Genomic DNA, 20993 nt, shown 5'->3' on the forward strand with positions numbered 1-20993 from the left:
AAAAAATGTAAAGATAGCAAGAGGGAGAAGGGAGGGTGGCAGGGACAGGCAAGAATTACTCTTAGAGCAAGGGAGGAAAGAAAAAGATGGAAAGATGGCTGAAACACTGGGAAGACGCCCTAAACTGAGGAAGAGAAAACTGACAACAGAAATGACAGGAGAGGAATGTGCAGAACGATAAAGCCAGCCCTGGGAGGAGGGAGAGCCCCCAGCTCCTGGAGGCTCTCGGGAAGCCGTCCCTTCTCCCGGCTTGAGCCCATCAGTCTTGTCAATCGACTGTGCAGGCGCGCTGCACTTCACCCTCATTAAGGGGCTCTCTGCTGAAGCGGTGCAGGCCCAAGATTAGCAAAGAGGCTGTTATGTGGGAAGATGACGATTAGATCTGTTTAGAGCGGCTGAAATGCCGCGCAGAATGAACCTGGGACCGTCCGTTCACCAGCCCCATGGACGGGAAGCTACAGGACACGGTGGGGGATGGTGGGAGCCCTGCTCCTGCCCCACGGGTGCTTCCCCGACCCCGACGCTGTGCAGGGACACGACACACACTCCTTTCCCCACAGCCTGTGGCTGCAGCCCTGCCAGTCCCTGTCCCAGCGCCTGGGCTGGTGGGGAGGACCTGGGTGTCCCATGGGGCAGCCAGCCCGGCTGCTTGTGATATGAAAAGGACGGCGCATGGAACAGCCAGCTCTGAGATGCTGAGCACAAGCAAGCAGCCGTTACTATGGCAACAGACATATTAGACACTGCAGGTTCCTAAAAGGCGTCTGATAAGGTATTATTAACTGGAGCCTCCTCCAAATACCGAGCGCAAAGACACTGTGTCGAAAGGGACCCGGCTCCCATTTACTGGGCTGCAATTCCCTCACCGTGGCACCAAGACCTGATTCATGTGTCAGACTGAGACGGGAATCTTAGCTAGAATGAGCAAAATTAGGAACCTTTGATGCTGCCGCATTATGCACAAGCCATACTGATATCTCAAAATATTTGCCACAATGCAAAAAAGAATCGCCTTCTTGACCCACACGCTCTTGGACTTAAAGCGGGAGAGGCAGCCCTCCTCCCCAGTGTACCTCTGGGTACCAGAGGGGACAGCTGCCCAGGGCCAGTGGCAATGGCAAGGTGGAAGAACCAGAAGGAAGCAACAGGATGAGCTTCATGGCTAAGCCATTCTCCACAGCTCTTAGCAGAAGTCCTGTGCTCCACAGCAGCAGGATGAGGCCCTGCGCCAGCACAGCCAATGTGCTCACCTAAGGGGACTGTCCTCCACAGTGCTGCAGTTGCTTTGGCCACGTCCTCTGTGGTGTGTCCCAAGCTCCTTAACAAGTGGCTTCTGCCAGTCCCCCTGGATCCTGGAGGGACAGGCTCAGGCCGAGAGGATGGACCAGCCCAGCTGCACCTGTCCCGGATTGCACCTTCTGCCGAGAGCCCAGCTCGGGAGCCAACCATTTCACATCAGCGTAACAGACACCCTTAGCAAACTGGTTATGCTTGCTGGGCCAAGAATGGGGCTCAGCTTCTGCTCACTGCTCCTATAAGGTCAAAATGTCTTCCATCAATTTAGTTAGAAGCTAACAAGATTCGTTCAAGTCCTCGGAAGGTATTTACACACTTAAGCACCATCAATCAAAACGGATGCAGGTCGCAGGAGACCAAGGCCTTTGTGACAGGACTGCCCCTCGACGCAGGCACACGAGTGGTCAGCAGAGCAGAGCTATGCCTAGAGCCCACGGGCAGCTTCGCAGGGCTAGGGAGCTGCTGGTGCTCTTTCGCTCTACCTCTCTCTACTTTGTTCTTCAGAGAGTGCTGGGACCTGCTGGCCCTGCTGGATTTTTAATGGGTTTTGCAATGTGGCACCTACTTGGGGTGCACACAGCTCTCACGGCTGGTCGGGAGCGCTTGGTCCTACAGCGGCCAGCGCACGCCCTGCAGCCTGCCGGGGCGCGGGACACAGCTTCAGCAACGGCTGAGCCTGACGGCAGAAACATGAGAGGACAGGCAGTTGGTAAAGCACAGCAGGAAGATACAAAGCATAAAGGCATCGGACAAGGACAAAGCATAAAGGAGGACTGGAAGGGTGACAGAAAGAGAAGACCAGAGAACCGTACGAGAAAAGCTGGGTGACTCTGCATGTGCTTGCTCAGACGATGTGTCACAGGAGTATTACATCAAACACAGTATTATTCACCTCCACTGTCAGGAAACAGCAAAGAAAGGAGAAAACAAGCAGAAACAGGGTGTAAGGAAAAAAAAAAATCACAAAGAGAAAGAACTGACAGGAATCAAAATAAACACTTATTTCATATACTTGATGACAAGTTCTTAAATGCAAACACAACCTTGTCTTGAAGATTATACCAAAGAAGTAACAGTGTAGGAATATGACAACACATCCCATTTGTGAATTTAGAAGGGTTTTTGAAAATGTGCCGTATTAATTTTACCTGTATGTTAAACTGATGCTAGCAAATGGAAAGGCACACTCATGTGAAACCTATGAAAAGGGAATTCATGAAAGAAACATTCTGGGACTCAAAATGTTATTTACTGAAGCAAATGCCTGGGCATTGGAGAGGGGGGTAAGCCTTCATGAGCATTTCTGCACTGTGACAAGTCCCATGGCAGAGGTCCAGCAGCTGCACACATGACTCCACGAGTACAGCAGCAGCAGAGACTCTGGGTCAGCGGCTCTGGGGTAAAGCAAGCCAGAGCACAAACCCAGGTCTGTCTCACAAATGAGAACTTGAACACTGTGCTGTTAATTCGCTACTTCTCACCAAGTACTAGCCCTCGTGTTAGATGAATTTTAATTCCTTGGAGATGGTGCTGGAGAAGGAATCCCACACTAGATGCTAAAACAAGGATGCAGGGCAGAAGAAAAGCCTGGTGCAAACACATTTGTGCTGAACCACAACGTGCCGTCTGAAGTTTCTGCTCCCCATCAGGAGCTGCACAAGCAGCAGCAATCACAGCCCATGCATGGGCACAATGTTGTTTGACAAACAGCTTGAGAAGAGGAGCTGTCACAAGTTTTGAGCTCCACGTGAAGACAGTTAACTTTATCTAGCAAACTTTCACTCTATACTTCAGTGGTTAACTTCCTACTTCAGGTAATTTTAACTGCCTCTGCTTAAATTTTAATTTAAAACCAGGGGTTTCCAAACATTTTAGAAACAGCACTTGAAACTATAGCTCTAGTATTCAACAATCCTGTAAGGTTCCACCTGCCTTGGGTCAACAGCAGCACATCCTTCGCTTGCTCCAGTTACCCTGAAAAAGGGAACTGTTACACAACAAAAGCATTGCAGTTTTGGATGGAGCGACTCCTCACAGAAGCAACAGATCCAACTTACCTCATACAACCATAACAATGATGCTCATTAAGTGAATGAAGCACAGAACATGGGCTGCACAATAGGACTGTCTCCCCTCCATGAGACGAGATCGCCAAGGGAAGTTACTCTACTGGTTCTTAAAATTGTATTTTAAGCAGAAACGTGATACCTGATTTCCTGTAATGTTACCTTAATCACCCTGGCTGTCCTTCTGGGGAAGTGCTCATCAACACACAAGCACTTTCCTTCCACCACAGGAGCGGCACAGCACATCAGCTACCGCACCTCCTGGAAGCTTCTGTGCAAAACGCGATCCCACGCAATGACCTCAGTAGTTAAAGGAAATAATATTTATTGCAATCTTTTCACAGGGAAATTACCCAACACTGATGCACTGCCAGTTTCCACAGTGCTCAAGCACGGGCAACATAGTGTCTGCAGTCAAAACATACAGGGGTGGGAAAAACCCAGATGAGGGAGCCCTAACAGATGAAGGAGCTGCCCACTGCAGCAAAGTCAGCCCATGCAGGTCAGGCCATCCTTTTACTCCTCATCCTTGCTAGGAAAGCAGCAGACATGCTTGACTACACAGCCACTTACCGTCATGATGAGTTTCTCGACGCAGTCAGGTGACACACTGTGCAGGTGGGTGAGGTGCAGCTGCAAATGGATCTTGTTGTTCAGCATGTCCTGGCAGAGCGGGCAGCGGAGCATGGGCTGCACTGAGTGCTGGGTCATGGCATGCACCCGCAGCCGGTTCACGTCTGTATTGCTGTACTTGCAATATGGACACTGATACATCTGCAAAGCACGACAAATGAATCACGTAACTGTTACAGCTACTGCTTTCCTCTTTCCTTACAGCTACACTGTAATAATTTGATGCCTTCTCCTACCACCAGTTATCACGTTTCATCCTCCTTCTCCTATTTTATTTTTTGCTTTTGGCACATAGGAAACAAATTACCTGCTTGTAGATGCACAAAAAGCTGGGTGGTTCTTCCTTACCTGCTCTGACTTTGTCTCCTCTGAAGTTTTTGACCATTTAAAGGAGAGAGGCGACTCAGAGCTGCTGGGAAATGATATTCGTTTAGAGGACGCTGGAGGCTCTGTCAGCTCCTTCTCTGCCTGGCTGGTTGGTGCTGCAACAAGAAGAGATTTGTATCAGGACATCTCCAAAAAGGCTTAAGACAGTATTTCCATTTAGTCTGCTGCTGTTGCCTGAAACACATACTGAGGACTTGGAGGGGGGTCAGTCTGTGGACTAACTTACATCCTACAAAGTACGCCTGGCCAAAAAATGTTCATTCTTGATTATGTTCCGTAGCAAGGGAGCTGTGTCATTTATAGTCAGAAATCTCAGCTACTTCTGTGGGCTGCTTGCAACCTGTCAGGTGCAGGAAAGTCTTGTCCTGTGTTTACATCGGACACACAAATGCCTGGCCAGATGTGAAGGCCAACGTGTCACCTCCACGAGCAGTTGGATTGACTCAACAAAGCAGAACTGATACTCCTAGCTCACCTAGGATGTTCTGCGTATGAACACTCTAGGATGTGTTTGCCTTGGAGATGGCTGGAAGCTGTGTCTGTCAACCCAAGTGACTCACACTCTGCGCTGGAAGCAGCGGCAGCGGCACACAGCCAGGACAGCACCGGCCAGCTCAGCCTGCGTGCCTCGGGGACAAGCGTACCTCTAGGGGTGCTTCCTAGCAAGCAGCCCCACCAAACCCACGATGGCAGAGACCCAGCCTACCGCCAGTGCTGGGGTGGGACTCTGACATCCTCACACCGTAACAAGCTGAGGAAAGGTGATTTTATTCCAGCAGAACAGAAAAAGGCAAATGAGCCCAGAAGTCAACAGCGGAACACTCTGCAAGTTGTGGCACTCGAAGCACATGCCTGACCTTTACCTCCTCCCCCCGAACCCTGGCAGCCTGCAGTACATAAATTTGTGGGACATCTATTATTTAAAAACTGTAAGGACAAGTATATTATACACAGCCCCTGTCTCCTCCTCCCCGAACACACATTCATAACAGTACTTTAATCTGTCTCGAATCGACTTCAAACCCATTTCGCCCTTAATGGGAGTTATTCATTTTCACTTGAAAGGTAATATATGACAGCTGGATATTTAATATGATGGATCGGCTGCCGATTAACAAGGCACTGTAGCATTCTGAGACCGGTTCCCCCATACTCTTCCCCTTGTCTCTTATTCTCTTTGTGGACCCACTGGTATCCCTTCCTTGTTTCAGAAGATGCTGTCGGAGTAAGATCCAGGCAAACTGCTTCCTTTTCAAAGGTCTGTCTGTTCATTGCCATGAGCTGTGTTCCAAAAGGCACCACATCACGTTAAGAAATAGAATCCCCATTTCTAACTGCCCTCCCTGCCAGACCCCATCTCTACGTGTTCAGTTAAATAGAAGCAAAGTAACTTCCAGGAGAGGGAAAACACGTATTGCAAATAGATAACAACACTGCCAGAGGGAGGCAGGGATTGGAGGAGCTCTGGTACTACTCAGTTTCTCCTGGTAGAGAGGTGATTTCCTTCCCCACAGCACGCCCGGTATTTCAACCCTGGCTGGCTACACATCCTCCACGCATAGATGTGAAGTTCTGGCTGTATCTGAAACCAAAACCACAGGACCCCGCCACGCTGCCAACTCCATGAGAACATCCAAACCTAGAGCTTCTTTGTAGAACAAGTCTGCAGGGTCAGTGCCGACTTAAACCTGCCCTGCCCCTGCACACAACGATGGGCAGCTTCTCAGGTCAGGCTGCTCACTTGAACCCAAGACCCTCCCCGGGGCTCAGAACTGGAAAGTCATTAGAGGTCTACACACCAAAGCTGGACTTCCTTACTTCCTACTAATAAAATGTGCACGGAGCACAAGAAACATGGCACTACCCTGGACCCACCTGCGCGGCTCCTCTGCCGAGGAGAGCAGTCCCTCCTGGTGGGTTTGGGGAGGCAGGGATCACCGCTGAGAGCCAGCACTGTGGCAGGCAGAGGACGACCCTGCCTTAAAACGCCCTGCCCAAGCCTTGTGTGATGTGAGTGGCCCTGATATGAAGGCTAATTGCTGTTGACGTTGTCCGCTTCTCAGTGTGACCTTGGACATTGAAGTGTCAGCCCCAATCAGGCAGTCAGGCGTCAGGACCGGTGTCCAGAGACCCCAGGTCTGCCAGCGTGGTCACGCAGCAACGCGAGCTCTGCTCCAGCCCTGCACCAGGCTGGGCTGACACCACCAGCCATGGCTTCAGGTCCCCTTAGACTTCTCTGCCCTGGATGTCAATTGTGTCTCCTGCATGGTGCAGACAGGGTCTCACTGGGCTCTGTACCTGTCATCTGCCACTTTAAACCTTTGGGTGTCATCTGCTCCACAAAACTACCGACAAGCGCTGCAGTGAGCCATGCTGGCACTGCCAGCCCTGGGAGAGGGGCAGGGGACGTGAGGGAGGAAAGGGATGGCTGGAGAAACCTCTGCTCATGTGTATAGGTCACCTTTCCAAAGGAAGGATGACAACACTTTCACCTTTGGCAACAGTGTGAAAACCACAAAACCCCTACAAACCCTATTAATAAACCCAGGCAAGCTTCTACAGCAGGAGCTCTGGACACTTACAAAGCACCGGTGTGTCCCCACCGGCAGCAGGATCTGCACAGGTGCAGCGAGGCATGAAGAGCTCAGGGAGCCCCTGGTCCTCACCCTCCGCCACCAGCTTCACTCTGCATTGCTCTGAGCAGCTCCCCGGTGCGGTGGTTTTGGAGGCGGTGACTGAATTCAGCAACCCAACTGTCAACTACCCTGCAGCTGCTGAACGCTAGCTGTAACCTCTGGAGTCACGGCAGGGTATTTTCTTATTTCCTCTCTACTGGGAAGCAGCCTGCTTAGAATCAGGCAGAAGTAAAAGATAATTAAAATTTACTTTTACTTACCATCTCTGAAGCGCCCAGTTTTACTAAATGCACTTGATGTAACCCATAACTTTAATCCTTCAAAACCAAAATTATTAATGAATGTCCAGATACCTGGAAGAACTGGTCTGTTGCAGAGTTCTGAAAAACGCATACGGAATATTTGTTCCAAGTATTATTTTTTTGAGATGACAGCTCTACGGGGAATTTTAACACTGAGACTGAAGTTTATTGTTGATAAACAGCCGAACACACAAAGCGACACATTCAGTCCACATCACAGATCAGAGGAATTAAGAACTCTTTTCTGCCTGGAGAAATGAGGACACGCAGCTCGGTGCCTGCCTGCAGAACCCTCCAGCAGCTGTGCAGGACCTCTGCGTCTGCACAGAGTGGATGGGACAAAATGTCCTCGGCTGAAAATGCCAAAAGGGCCTCGGCCCCACGTGGCAGCTCAGCACCAGAGAAGGTGAGGCACAGTGCTGGTGCCCTGACCACATCTAACACCACACCGACTGGTCCAGGCCTTGCAGGAAGGAAAAAGGAATCTAGCTCTCAAGTACGGTGTACAACTATGTATTAGTTAGCGTTTTTATTATTCTGACTCTTGATTCAGATGTGCCTTTCTCAACAAGCGCACCCGACAGCCGGGTGCAACAGGATGGGCACTGCTGCAGGCACGCTGGCCCACCACAGCCCTGGAGACATACTCGTCTTCTCACTCTTCCTCAGCAGCTTCTGCTCTTCAGAGGAGGAGGAATCCTCCCAGGTGTCATTTCAGAGGTGGGATGGGACACTTCGTTGGAAGTGGGGATTCATTCCTTTGCTAGTTCCAGAGGCAAAACTGGCAAGGGTCCCCAAAGCTGCCCGCTCTCCGTCCTGGTGGGAAGGGAGTCGCCACCCCACCTCCCAACCATCAGATTCTTTTAGCTAAAGTACCACTGACAGCCCCTTCATCTAAACTTCCATCTCCCAACCCAGCAACATAATGGAAAAGCCAATTAAATGATTATTAATTCATGCTGCTTTCCGTAAGCCAGAGGTTCTCATCTCCCTGCATTCCGTAAACCAGCTTGCCACTTGCCCTAGAAATTTACAGTGGGGTTTCTGCTACCTCCATCGATTTAGAAAACAACACCCTCCCTGCCCCCAGCCTACTGAAGAAACTCCATTCCTACCCACTTCTGCAGCCGGCCTGGGAAAAAGTTTTCTCAGGACCGTGGAACGGTGTTTTCACTGCCCGATGGAAAACAAAATTCCATATTTGGTGGCGCCTCCCTCCACAAACATCCCTGGACGTTTTCTTGGAGCAATTACTCAGCATCACGAGCCCTTGGACCAGATGGACCTGCCTGCCCTGCCTGCACAGCCCTGCGGCTGGACATGCCGTCACCTCTGCACGGGGCTCGCAGAGGAGCATCCTTAAAGCAGCTGCAATTTCCCCCCCGAAACAGAGCCCGGAGTGGACTGTGTTGTCTGTTTTCATGCTCCTGCAGCCTTCCCTGCGGGCGAGGGGCAAGGCCAGCCCTGCAGCCCAGACCTACCCGTGCCATTCCATTAGCAGCAGCTCGGAGCACAGAGTAAGGGCGCACAAAGTTTCACTCTCAGCCTCTCTGGCAGACAGTCGCTATCCCACAGAAACACGCAATTTGTATTAATTCAGGACGAACACCTCCGAGCAGGTAACCCCCCCGAGAGACTGCAGTGACACAGAAAGCGGCCAGAGCCCTGCTGGCCCCCATGCCCAGGCACCAGGCATGCAGCACCGCCGCCGCGCCGCCCGGTTGTTACCTCCTGTCTTAATAATACATGGTTGAATGTTTCTTTCTGAAACACTGTCTGTTTACGTTCCTTATTCCCTGAAGGTACCACTCGTTCTAATAAGATGTTGTAGCCATACTAACAGGCCTGTATATTGCCTGTTGCTCTACAGTATTTTTTCAACTCCGTATTTGATAAATAACATGATCGCATGATAGACAGAAGTAAATACACAGAGATTTGCAAGCACACTTTTGTACCCAGACCTTTACTGCTGCCTTTCAGAAATGTGGTCCCGAAAATGGTCAAATAGTGTTTTTCTAATGCTGTGTCATACCTTGCAGCCTGCAGTGAGTATGAACAACTGAATTACTATTAAATATTCATATTACAGTACCCAGAAGCCCCAGCTGCCACACTTGGTACAAACACAGAGCACCCAGAAAACATCGCAGTGAGACACCAAGCAGCACAAGGGGCACAGGGAGGCAGAGCTTTGCTTGCCATCATGAGCACCACAGATGCACCCTGTGGCCCTGCAGATAAACCCCTTTTCTGCCAACTGCCGTGGGTGGCCCTGGGACCCACCTGCAGCCCCACTGCCTAGAGAACCAAGAGCAGGCTAGGTGAGAAATACTGCAGCGATGGCACTAAGTTACGGATCAATCCCAAAGGTTATGAGAATCCTGACTCTGACCCGGGCAGCAGGAGAGTCGCAGAGCAACGCGGGTGCAGGCAGCCCTGCCGTGCTGGCATGAGGGTCCAGGAGCTCGCAGACGTGGACGTGGCAGTGGCCACAGCAGAAGCTGACCTTGGCACACAAGTAGCAAAATGCTCCAGGAAGCACCTGAAAGGAAAGGCCTGGACCAAAGCTGGGAAGCCTCCCTGCTCCCAGCTTGACAGCTGCTCAAGGAGCAGCAGACAGGGTATGCAGAAAATCATCCTGTCTTGTGCCCAGCATGACCCCACCTTTGCAAAGTCATACTGCACTGTTTCTTCCAGAAATGGTGTCTAAGATGGTATTTTGAAAACCATAGGAGATCTTGGGTTTTCTTGAACTACAATGTGGCTGAAAGCAAGCAAGCAATAATCTTTTATAGTTACCTATTTCATATGGTTCTTGAGCCAGCTATCAACCTGTGTTACTGTTACTGTCCAATTCAACCGATTAAATGTTCCGGCTAACCTACCAAGACAGTCCATATCAACTAATTTATTAAATCAACATGTTGAGCTTGGGAGATGGTCTAAGAAACACCGATTCTGGTAACTCCTTAAAACCAGCAAGGGATCACCACCCCTGCTGGGCAGTGCACAGCCACAGGGCGAGCAGAAACTGCCAGTGAGGGAAGAGTGAACATGGAGAGTAGAGATGGCGGAGATATCGGCAGTGACCCACCCACTGAAGAACCTGCCCAAAAAGTATCTGAGAGCAGCGAAGCAGCTGTTGGGCGGCTCCGCGGCAGCATGGCAATCCAGCCGGCAGCAGCACTGCAACGGCCCCACCGCGCTCCCCAACGCCCTGGAAAGCAGGGACTGCTGCACCCATGGCTTTTAGTGCTGTCGCTGCTGGGAAGGGAGCAACTGGCTTTCACTGCGGTGAGCACAACACGCACGTGCTTTCAAAGGCAGCCAGTGGCAAGCCATGCAGGCAGGGAAGGCCAGCGCCGCTCCGGGGGTGCCTGTGAGGAGTCAACAGTTCTTCCATTTGGGCCAGACTGGTAATTTTGCTGCTTTTTATTTTGTAAGTAGCCATACTTCGCTAGGTATAAACAGACAAAGAAAGATCAAAGAGAGTCATAAAAATGATCAGGCTGGCCGCAAGGAAGAATCAAGGACGCAGGGTGGGTGGGTGGGCTTTGCAGCCCCGCTGGAGCGGAGGGGCCCGGGGATGCTCAGAGCAGCACCTGCGGCCGGCTGGCTCCAACCAGCAGCCAGAGCCCCAGGAAGATCCCAGGGGCTGCCCTGGGGAAGGGCCGACGGGCCTTTGGGGTCCCCACAGAGCCACCGCTGGGCCACTGCCTCCCCTTTGCCCCACGCAGGGCAGGAACCCAGCACCCGTGGGTGCTGCCGGGGGCCGGGCACGCTCTGAGCCTGGCTGTTTTCCTGGTGCCCAGGAGCCTTTTGTACTTCACAAATCCCCGGGAAAAAAGCACAGTTACAGCCAGGCTTCCCATGCCCTCTCCTAGGTCTCCTTCACACAGAAGGCAGGGCCGAGAGCTGCTCCATCGCCCCCCTCGCCCCCTTCCTCCCAGCCCACCCTCACTCTTGTCTTTACTCTGGTCCACAGAATATCCCAGCCATTAAGTGCTCAACAAACGCCATATATTAAAAACAAAACAAAAAAAAAAGCAGCAGCGGGGGGAAGGGCAGTAATAGATTTCCGTCAGGATGTGCCTGACCTGTTTTTTTCAATTTCAGTAATTAGAAAGGCAGTAGGCCTGTAGGAATTATTCATAAACTGCAGGAGCTGTGCAGTATACATTTATGTTAAACATGTCAAATCCGATTGAAATCATGCCTGCCAGCACCATACTCCATAAACACACTTTTCTGCAACAATTTCCCAGCTCTCGGCAGCCCATTAATACCTCCTTTAATAGCAATCTACCACGGATTCGAATCAGGGACGCTCCATTGCACTAATTGCTCTGTTAGGTGAGCATCATAGATAAAAAAAAAAAAAAAATCATTAAAAAAAATAAAAGCCCTTCAGGCTAGTCCTCTAGAAATATTTCATTTCAATCTATATTTTAAGTATACTTTGTTTCTTGGTTTTGTGGAAAAAAAATGCTGATATTCTACATCTATACAACTGACAGTGCATTAAGAAAGTCTCTTTCATAGCTGGGTCACTGCAGATGAAGTGCTTCTCTCTAGTCAGAAAATACATATAAGCTCCACCCCAAATCTCAGAAGTCTCATACTGATCTACCCTGGTCTGATTCAGGCTTTTGCTGGAAACCAATGTGTTGAATACTAATCATTTACGTCCTGCCTTAAAAATGGAGTCGGGAATAGCCACGATTCCTTCCCTCTTTGAATGTTTGCTTGTGGTAAATCTCACATTAGTCATGATGAGATAATTTCTAATGCTCAGCCATCAGGCAAGGAACATCGCCCTTCTCTGGCACAGGGATGGACGGCTCTGGGAGCAGAAAGAGGAAAGCAGGCAGGGCAGAGGCAGCTCCGGCACATGGGAGCTGCTTAATCCCACTGCCGGAGAGAGGAAAAAGAGAAAGCAAACAGGTCCTGTCTAGAAGCAGGGAACAGCAGCCCTTTTAAGTGAGCCCTAAAATACTGAGTGGAGAGAAGAGTGAAGCACCGCTGCTTGCTAGGAGTTGAGGGCAACAGTGGCAGCATGAGCACTGCTGAGAGCAGACAGCATTGCCGCTTCACAGAGATCTTTCAGGAGTCACAAAGATGTTCATGAATGAAAATCAAGGTGAAATGAATCCTTATACATGATGGAGTTTTCCGCATGTATATTTTAAAGGAAAGCATTACCTAAAAAAAAATTGAAGTGTTTCTGCTTAAGATTATACTGTTTTAAAATAAATAAAAACCCAAACTGATATATTTATTTTGTAGCTGAGACATTCTGAAAAATTTACAACAAGAGCACAGAAGTTTTTCCTTTCAGTGCTAACATCGACACCGACATGCCACGCTTCCTCAGAGACCTCACAAGTCTTTAAGAAAGTGGAAGAAAGAGTCACCCAGGGCGCAGTTCAGAAACCGAGGGACAAAAAGTGAGTAAAGTGCTGAGGAACGTCGAATTGCAGCACGACGAACAGAAAACAGATCTACCAAGCTCCACTTCAGCACACGATGTATTGGCTTGGAGCCTGCGCCTCCTTCTCGTCTGTCTCCACAGAACTGCATGGCTCAGAGGCACCTCCAAGGTCACCTGGTCCATCCCAAGCAGGATAAACTGTGCCTACTTCATTCCCACCAGCAGCTCATGCAGTCTTCTTGAAAGACCTCTGAGGAACCTTCCCAGAAAATCTACTCCAGTGCTTCACAAGCTGTACCAGGAGAATTTTTCTTTAAAATGTATTACCTAACCTCAATCTTTCTCGCTTCAATTTAAGCCATTGCTTGTTGTTATCTGTATCATGAACATGAGGAACTAATAATTTTCTTCCTTTCAGAAGCATCTTATGTACAAGAAGACTTATCTTGTCCTCCCCTTTGGTCTTCTCTTTTTGGGTCAAATAAGCCCTTTCATTCCGTTTTTTCCTTGCAGCTGAATCTATGCAGACCGTGCCCTGTTCTGGGTCATTCTTGCTGTTTGGGCTTTCTGATTTTGCTCAACTTTCTTGATACTCCAAGCTCAGAAATAAGAGAGTGTTCCAGTGCCGAAGAAATACACCCATTCCACAATATTTTCACCTACACCATAATGCTTGAGCTTCATTTTCAGACTGTCCTGAAAAGCAGCATCAAAAGCCTTCCTAAGGAGAAGATACGAGATACTGACTGCAAACAGGACCTTCCTCACACAGAAGGAAACTGGGTCGTGCTGACATGATTTATTCTTGACAAATCTGTGTCGACTGTTACTCATCTCATTATCTTCCCATCAGTACTTACAAACAGTTGTTTGGTCAATTCCCAGGAAAATCTGGGGCAAACAGAGCTGCCAGGTGTGTGGTTCCCCAGCTACTCTATTAACCAAAGATAAGCGCCACGTCTGTCCCCACACAGTACCTCGCCTGTTCTCTGTAAATTCACGAGAGAGAACACCTGACAGGTCTGAGGGTGCCTTCAGTCACTTTCTCAAAATGCCCAGGTATGAAGCAAGTCACTCGTGTGACAACACGTAGCTTAACCAGTGCTCTGCCGCCTGTCCCTTCACCGCTGGAGGATGAGCTCTCCCCACAGCGCTGCTGACACAGGCTGCTCTGGTCCCTCCTGTGGTCAGCCTGTTTAGCGAGGTGAATGCAGAGCGCTTTATGCTCTTCAGCCTTCTGGATGTCGTGGCTGACAGCCTTCCCACTCTGCTGAGCTGCAGACTGGCTCTTTTCTTGCAGTCTCCTCTTAGAGCAAGCGAGTCCTTCCTTGATACTGCCAGTTTCCCTCCCTGGTTACATCTCAACTAGTACCATGACATTTGGATATTCCTGCACGTGTGGACACTACTCTTCTGTGGCTGTCATGAGTAACCTGACCTAGTTTCCATTCCTTTCCACGTCTGAGGTCCAGAAGGACATGGCAACACAGCCACGTTCCTCAAGGGAGCTCGAAAGCAGGAACAGCGCAAGACCATGATGGCACTTGCCTTGCGTATCCACTGTACATAAACTGCGGAAAACATTTTTGAAGCTCAGGGTGATATTGTTGCATGTTTGAAAGCAGGACTTGAACTCAACAAGAGCACATGCATACATGTTGCTGAGGCTGTACTCTTTAGCCTTGCAACAGCTCTAGACAAGGCCTGTCCAGAGCTCTGTGGGCGTACACACGTTGCCTGTGTATTCCTTTGCGTGTTTTCCTTTGAAGACCTGATGAAGCTGTCTGTTTCTTATCTGCTGTTTGACTGACAAACACCAAAAATGGGTTAGGAATTTCACAGGCAGGATGAAGGCATAAAACCATCTGCATTTAGAGCTTCTAGATAGTGAAGGGCTTAAAAAGTAGGTTTTTCATTTTTCCTTACATGTTTTAACATAAAAAAATAATCTTTTCACATAGATCAGCTTTTGTAAGTGCCTCAGGTTTGGGCAAAGGGCCCTACTTACCCTTTAGAAGATTTAATATATATCCATCACCAACATCTTTCTGTGACACTTCACAAAGTGTGCTTTTGCTTGGGATCACACAATCCCACACAACAAGAAACTAAAAATCACTTACAGCCAAACAAAATCTGCATCTCTGGGTAGAAGAACGGGCATGAGTTGCAATTTGAGTTAAGATGGACCACAAATATCACAATACACCCGTATCAATTGGTTGCAACGGCTCACCTCTCACCGTGTCTGTTACAGGCCACTCCACTTCCACTCCCCCCCCCCCCCCCCCCCCCAATCTGACCACCCATCCCCCACCCCTCAGTGCCATTTAACCACTTAGCTGGAACGAGCTACACCTGCACATCATCCATGTCAATCAACCCACTGCCCTCGAGGCAAGGCCACAGCTGCATGTTATCAGTGCTGATCAACCCTCCGCCTTCACTCCTCTACAGGTATGTGATGGGGAGCAACACACAGAGCAACCTCAGCGAGTGCAGTTGAGACCCAGAACAGGAGCTTCAACAAGCGTTAAAATGCAGCTTGCTTTCGTCACCAGTTGGGACACATCTTCCAGTTGATTGATTGACCAGTCTCAATACAATGACCCAGAGACTGAGACTGGTTAAGATTAAAACTGTACTGAGGTGAAAGACCACGTTTCTTCCTTTTGAAGACTGCGTAAGCTGAAATACCTCTTGGCTGTGGCTCACCAAGAGGCAGCCACCAACACGGCAGGAGAAGGCTGCCTGGAAGAAGGGTCTGGGCAGACTGAGAGGCATCGTACCAAGCCCTAAGCCTGCAAAGCGACTGGGCTACTGTGCAGAAACAGAAACAGGGGGTCAGAATTGCTCTGTCCTGGGGCAAGGAAAACGAGTGCCGCCTCCAGCGCCTCCCCTTCCACATCTATGCTGAAGCGGTCGGCTGAGGAGGGGAAAGGCCTGCTGCAGAGGAGGACAAACTTGCAGCTGCTTTCTGCTCAAAGGCAAGGAACATTTAAGATTCCTCCCACTCACCTCTGCAAGATAGCAACCATCTTCTGGGAAAGACACTGTAACCTAATACCTTCATAATTAATCCATCTAAGGATTTCGCAGAGAAACCTTTCAGATTCTACTGCACCAACGCAAGTATTGCTGTGCATCTGCAGTCTGTTTCAGGATGCCATGGCTCCAGCAGAAAGCGAGCAGTTAACAGAGCACAAGCACAAGGTCTGCCTCTCTGCTCTGCCTTTCTGCGTCAAAATCTTGCTACCACAGCCAGGACCATGATGAAAAAGCAGGCTAACACTTTCTCAAGTCTTAACAACATAGGGTGGGGGTTCACGATAGGCTTAAACCAACCTATTGCCAGAAGCAGTGTTCCCTTCTCTCTCCTCCTCTCCCAGCTGCTGATTCCCACTGCCCGGGGCTCAGGTCCAGTACCACTGAGCACCAGGGAGCTCCGACCCACTGCACCAGGACGAGCCCAGGGCTGGGAGTGTGGACACGTGACTGACCGTGGCTCAAACTATGCGAGTGTGTCATGAAGCAACACCCAAAGACTTCACAGAGGACAACACTTACATCAGGCTGACAGTGCTGCATGGTGTGGTCTTTAGGGAAAGAGTTTCACAGCTCGCTGCTCTTCTCACTTTCCTTTCTTGGATTTAAATAAAAAGAGTGACCAAAACCCACCTGTCCATTTACTCTGGTCCTTGTCTCCTCCGCCCTCTTGCTCCTTGGCAGGCTCTTCAGCATCACCGGCTGTTTCATTGGTGGGCCCTTCAACATCTTCAATAGATTCTTCTGAAACAAGAGAAGCAGAAAGCGTAACATAAAAATGGAAGTCAAAACAGAAGAGCAAGTAACTGCCACTGGGCGAGAGCAACAGCCAGCGCTGAAGTACCAGTGTTGAGTGGCAGATATCACTGTCACCCAGCGTTCTCCCAACATTACCTGCTAGATGAAATGATGATTCTCACCCACTTCTACCACTTTACACCTACTAACATCCCCTGTGGTGTAATGTACAGTAAAACATTTGCCTGGTACGGGAAGGTTCTATCCAACCACGCCATGGATAAGAGAAGAGAAGCATCACGGACTGACCGAAGCCTCCACCACCTTCAGCCTCAGCTTTCCTCCTCATCCTCATCCCCATTTCAAGCTCTTGGGACCAAATGGCACTGTGTATTATCACTGACCCTGGTCACTGAGACCCCCAAATTCAGAAACACTGCCACTCACTTCTGCTAGGACAAAGCAAGGAGCAGCGTGGTCTCCTGCAGACACGGCCCTGACACGAGGCACGGGAGGAAGCTGCTGGGGCTCCTATTTTCATCCCACCCATGGGAAGAGTTTGAGCACACAGGCAGTATCACACAGGTGCAAAAGCACGAAGGAGAAAAAGTACTCAACGAAGCGCTGAAAGCTCAGAACAAACCACGCAGTGCCACTGCCCCACCCGTGAACTAAAGCAGCGGTGCGTCGAGGCCAGCGGCATGGAGCATGTCGACACGGCACGGCACGGCACGGCTCCACGCAGAGGCACCCTCATCAGGTGGGATGCTGGGAGGAAGAGAGCTGCAGCCCAGATCTCTTATACCAGGGCGTTAACAGCTACTTTATCATCTAGTATCTTGGGTATTTACCTATAACGTGTGCAGCTCAACAGCTACCATGTAACTGATGGGGGCTACATCAACACTGGGAAGAAAGGGCACTTTTCACTCATTATATCCTCTTTTTTGCATTATCTGGTCATGGAAAATCCTAGGCTATCCTGAGATTTTATCTGAACTACCTAACCAGCTAAAGCACCACCCCCATCCTCCCCCTAACAAAGACAGGGCTAGAAATCAAGATTAAAAATATTAGCAGGCCGCAGATACTCAGCAGTACCCTTTGAGAACGTGACAACCTAAATCAGGGAGGAACTTGCAAAAGCATCTGGAGATCAGCACTGATATTAAGTGGAAGCACAGTGATTTTCACTCTTTTAAAGGCTGGTAAGTCTTAAGAGCTGCAGGGCTGCCAGTGGTCTTCACCTGGGAAAAGAGGACCCCAGAGTGAGAGGTGCAACAGGCGGCATCGCTGGGCGAAGGCACCCAACACGCAGGGAGACAGAAGCTACTGATGCAGGGGTGAGATGAGCAGCCTGCTGTGAGACGAGCGCTCAGTCTTGCTGGGAAGAAGGGCTGTGAGATCAGCAGCTGGATTCTCATTTCAGAAATTAAAATTCAAATATATTTTTTTCCTCTCTAGGGAAAAACCCCAACAAACCGCTACCCCCCACCCCCCAGGCCCAGCCACCCTGGTGCCTTCAGAACGCTGCCAGGCAGGGCGAGACAGCAGCAGATTTCGGCCGGCTTTATTAAAAACCTTCGTGACAGGGCTTCTATGAGTGTATGTAAATCTTCATTGTAACCTCCCTCTGGACACAGCTCGCTCTGCCGGCTCCCCGGGCTCTTCAGGCAGCGCAGACGGGCTCGGAGCCGGTCCCCACCGCCGCGGCGGGCGCGGAGCAGCCCCGGCCCCTGCGAGCCGCGGCCCCAGCGCGGTGCCGGCACTGCCGCCCGCCGCCCGGAGGGGTCAGCAGCGGCACGGCCGGGCCCGCGCCCACCGGCCCGCGGGAGCCACGCGCGTCTTCGGCGCTCTGCCCGGTTCCAGGGAATAAAGTAGGACATTCATAAGCAGTTACACCATCTGTCTTTATACCATCACCATCATCAACAAGGGGAAAAAATAGCTCTTTAAAATGGATGAAAGCCCAGGCTGACAGTAACCGGAAAAATGTGAGCTATGAATACCAATAGCGGTGGAACATGATGAAAAACAAGGCTACAAATGGCAAATCCTCCTGCCCAGCCGGGCCTGCAGCCCCCCGTGCTGGCAAGCGCAGCCCACCCCTCGGGCGGCCCCGGCAGCCCCCGGCCCCGACCTGCACACGGCTTCTCTGCAAGGGCAGGATCTGCCTCCTCGGCTCAAACACCTCCGTGCTGGGCAGACAGGCTGCAAAAAGCATCTGCACGCTTCAACCTGGGTATTTATATCTCCTCCCCACTCCTGGAGGAGCCGGTTTTTTCTGAAGAGCATTTTTTTTAAAAAGCAGGATGGGAAGGGAGCAAAGTACAAGACACAACGGCCCAGGGAGGCTCCAAATCACCCGGGAAAGGCCCTGGTCCCGTCCTGATGCAGCTCCTCGCTCCCAGGGCTTTTGCTGAGGACAATCCTGCTCCGTTCCCTGGCACACCGCGGGAGCTTCCTGCACCCACCAGGGATGCAGCCACCTGGCACGGAGACTCAGGGAAGTGTTAACTCCTGGCTGCTTTGTGATCCTCTTCCAGCAGACTGTTTCGGAAGCTGGATGCAACTCCTCTCACTATGCTCAGCCTAACCTGTCTCACAGCCCCAGTGTTTAAGCTGATCCCAGGGATGGCTGGGAGAGCATCCTCAGCTACACCACTTCTCAGCTGGCTATGTGCACTGCAGAGGGCTTTGAACTGCTGAGAACTCCAACAGGCTGCAGGCAGGGCTCAAGCATGTGATCCGACACGGCTTCTAACAATGAGATCCTCCAACACTGAAAATAAAATGCAGCAGAGCTCCTGTTCCCGAAAGATTTGCACCCACGCTCTCTGATGACAGCTCTGCAGCTGCTGAGTCGCAGTGGCAGCTCTGAGGCACGATAGCAGGTCCAGGTAGCAAACGCATGTGCGCAGCGCACCCGACCATCCATCCTCCCGCACTTCTTTGAGGCATCCTTCTGAGAGGACAGGGCCAGCATCACACCTGGTAGGGAAAGGTCTGCTTTTCTCCTCAATCGCCGCACACGTAACAAGGGCCTTTTGAGCTTCCATCTTCTTTGTCTGCCAGTCCTGGTGCCATGCTGCTCCCACGCACATCTGAGCAGAGCTGACCCCTGTCTTTGGCTTAACATCCGAAGAGCCCATAGCACAGACCTGCAGCTGAGTGTGAAGACTGCCTCACCACCTGCTCCCAAAGGCTGAACAAGGCTGTGGGCAGCAAGACGTAGGGAATTTATTTCCAAACCAACAAGACCCTTTTGTTACTGTATGACCCTACCTCCCTGAAACTGTACGCGCTGTTGGTGCTTGTTCACCTACTGCCTTGACGGTATTTTCCTCAAATAGATTGATAAAAACTCCACCAGTCATCCCATAGTTAAAAAGGTACTGAGCTTAAAACCGTACACTCTCAGCAGCATCCCTCCCGATCAGAGCAGATATCCAGAGGGTCTGAAGTCCCTGTAGTATTTCAGCAGGGTACTGGGAGTCTCTGCTAGTCAAGGACTCTGACCAGGATGTTTGTAGAGCGTAGCGTGGATGCTGAACAGTGGAGGTCATAGGGTCCTGCCATAGGGGATGTCTTGTAAGAGGCAAGCGGGTTGACTCCCAACCTGGGAACAGTATGGCGCTCTGGAAGGCCAGAGACGCTGCTGCAGCCCACGCCCAGAGGAGGTAGGTGTCAGATTGGTGTTTGTGGTTTCCAGAAACTCCGACGACACAGGTTTTATGAGCTCAGGAAGGATAAGTGGGCTCCATCCTCTGCAGGAAGCTCACAAGGGCAGGTGCAAGGGCTGCTGCTGTGGGATTTGCATGGCAGGGGGGATTGTGTCCCACTGAAATACAAAGAACACAACCTGCACACGGGTCCCCGTGCTGGAGTGCTATGCATGAGGCTGTGATGCTTTATTAATATATTTTCTTAAAGGAATTTTCCAGCTGCCAGGGTTCAGGTCAATACTAAAAGCGAGCCAGTGTAACTGTGGGGCACTCAGAGTCCAAGGAGCCTGCTCTTCCATTGTACCAAATCTGCCCCATGCAAAATCCTAGGAAGAGTCTTTTCTTCCTTCATGAATAAATCATTTTAGATAGTGGTATTTCCTTTTAATTTAAAATTAAACCACTCACTATGGTGTGGTGGGGGAGAGAGGGAGCAGAGTCTGGAAAATCATGAGTATCTGACATCTGCAGATGTCAGGGAATCTCTGACTCAGTTACACACTGAAAAAGTGCCCGAATCCCTGCACGCTATCGCACAGGACCACGGCGCCACATTTCTGCCCCTTTCAAAACCCAGAAAGTTTGAGGGTTGGAGAGTCAGCAAATCCCAACTGGATCCAGGCCAGCTTGAACAGCCCTCTCACCTCTCCTTCTCTCAGCTGGATTTTCCTTAACAAACCCTGATCTCTTATCCAAAGGGATAAGGGGCATTTCAGGGGTGGTGGAAATGT

General features: G+C 50.4%; 1 protein-coding gene across 1 annotated transcript in view; it reads right to left on the minus strand.

The window, feature by feature from the left end:
• ZFHX3 (zinc finger homeobox 3) overlaps positions 1-20993 on the minus strand; it is a 113552-nt gene that overhangs the window by 21026 nt on the left and 71533 nt on the right. The window contains 3 exon segments of the mRNA XM_040615112.1: positions 3936-4136; positions 4344-4477; positions 16433-16543. Of these exon segments, the coding sequence (XP_040471046.1) occupies positions 3936-4136; positions 4344-4477; positions 16433-16543 (446 nt within the window).

This window comes from Falco naumanni, chromosome 15 (genome assembly GCF_017639655.2).
Source record: "Falco naumanni isolate bFalNau1 chromosome 15, bFalNau1.pat, whole genome shotgun sequence".
In the NCBI taxonomy this organism is placed as follows: Eukaryota; Metazoa; Chordata; class Aves; order Falconiformes; family Falconidae; genus Falco; species Falco naumanni.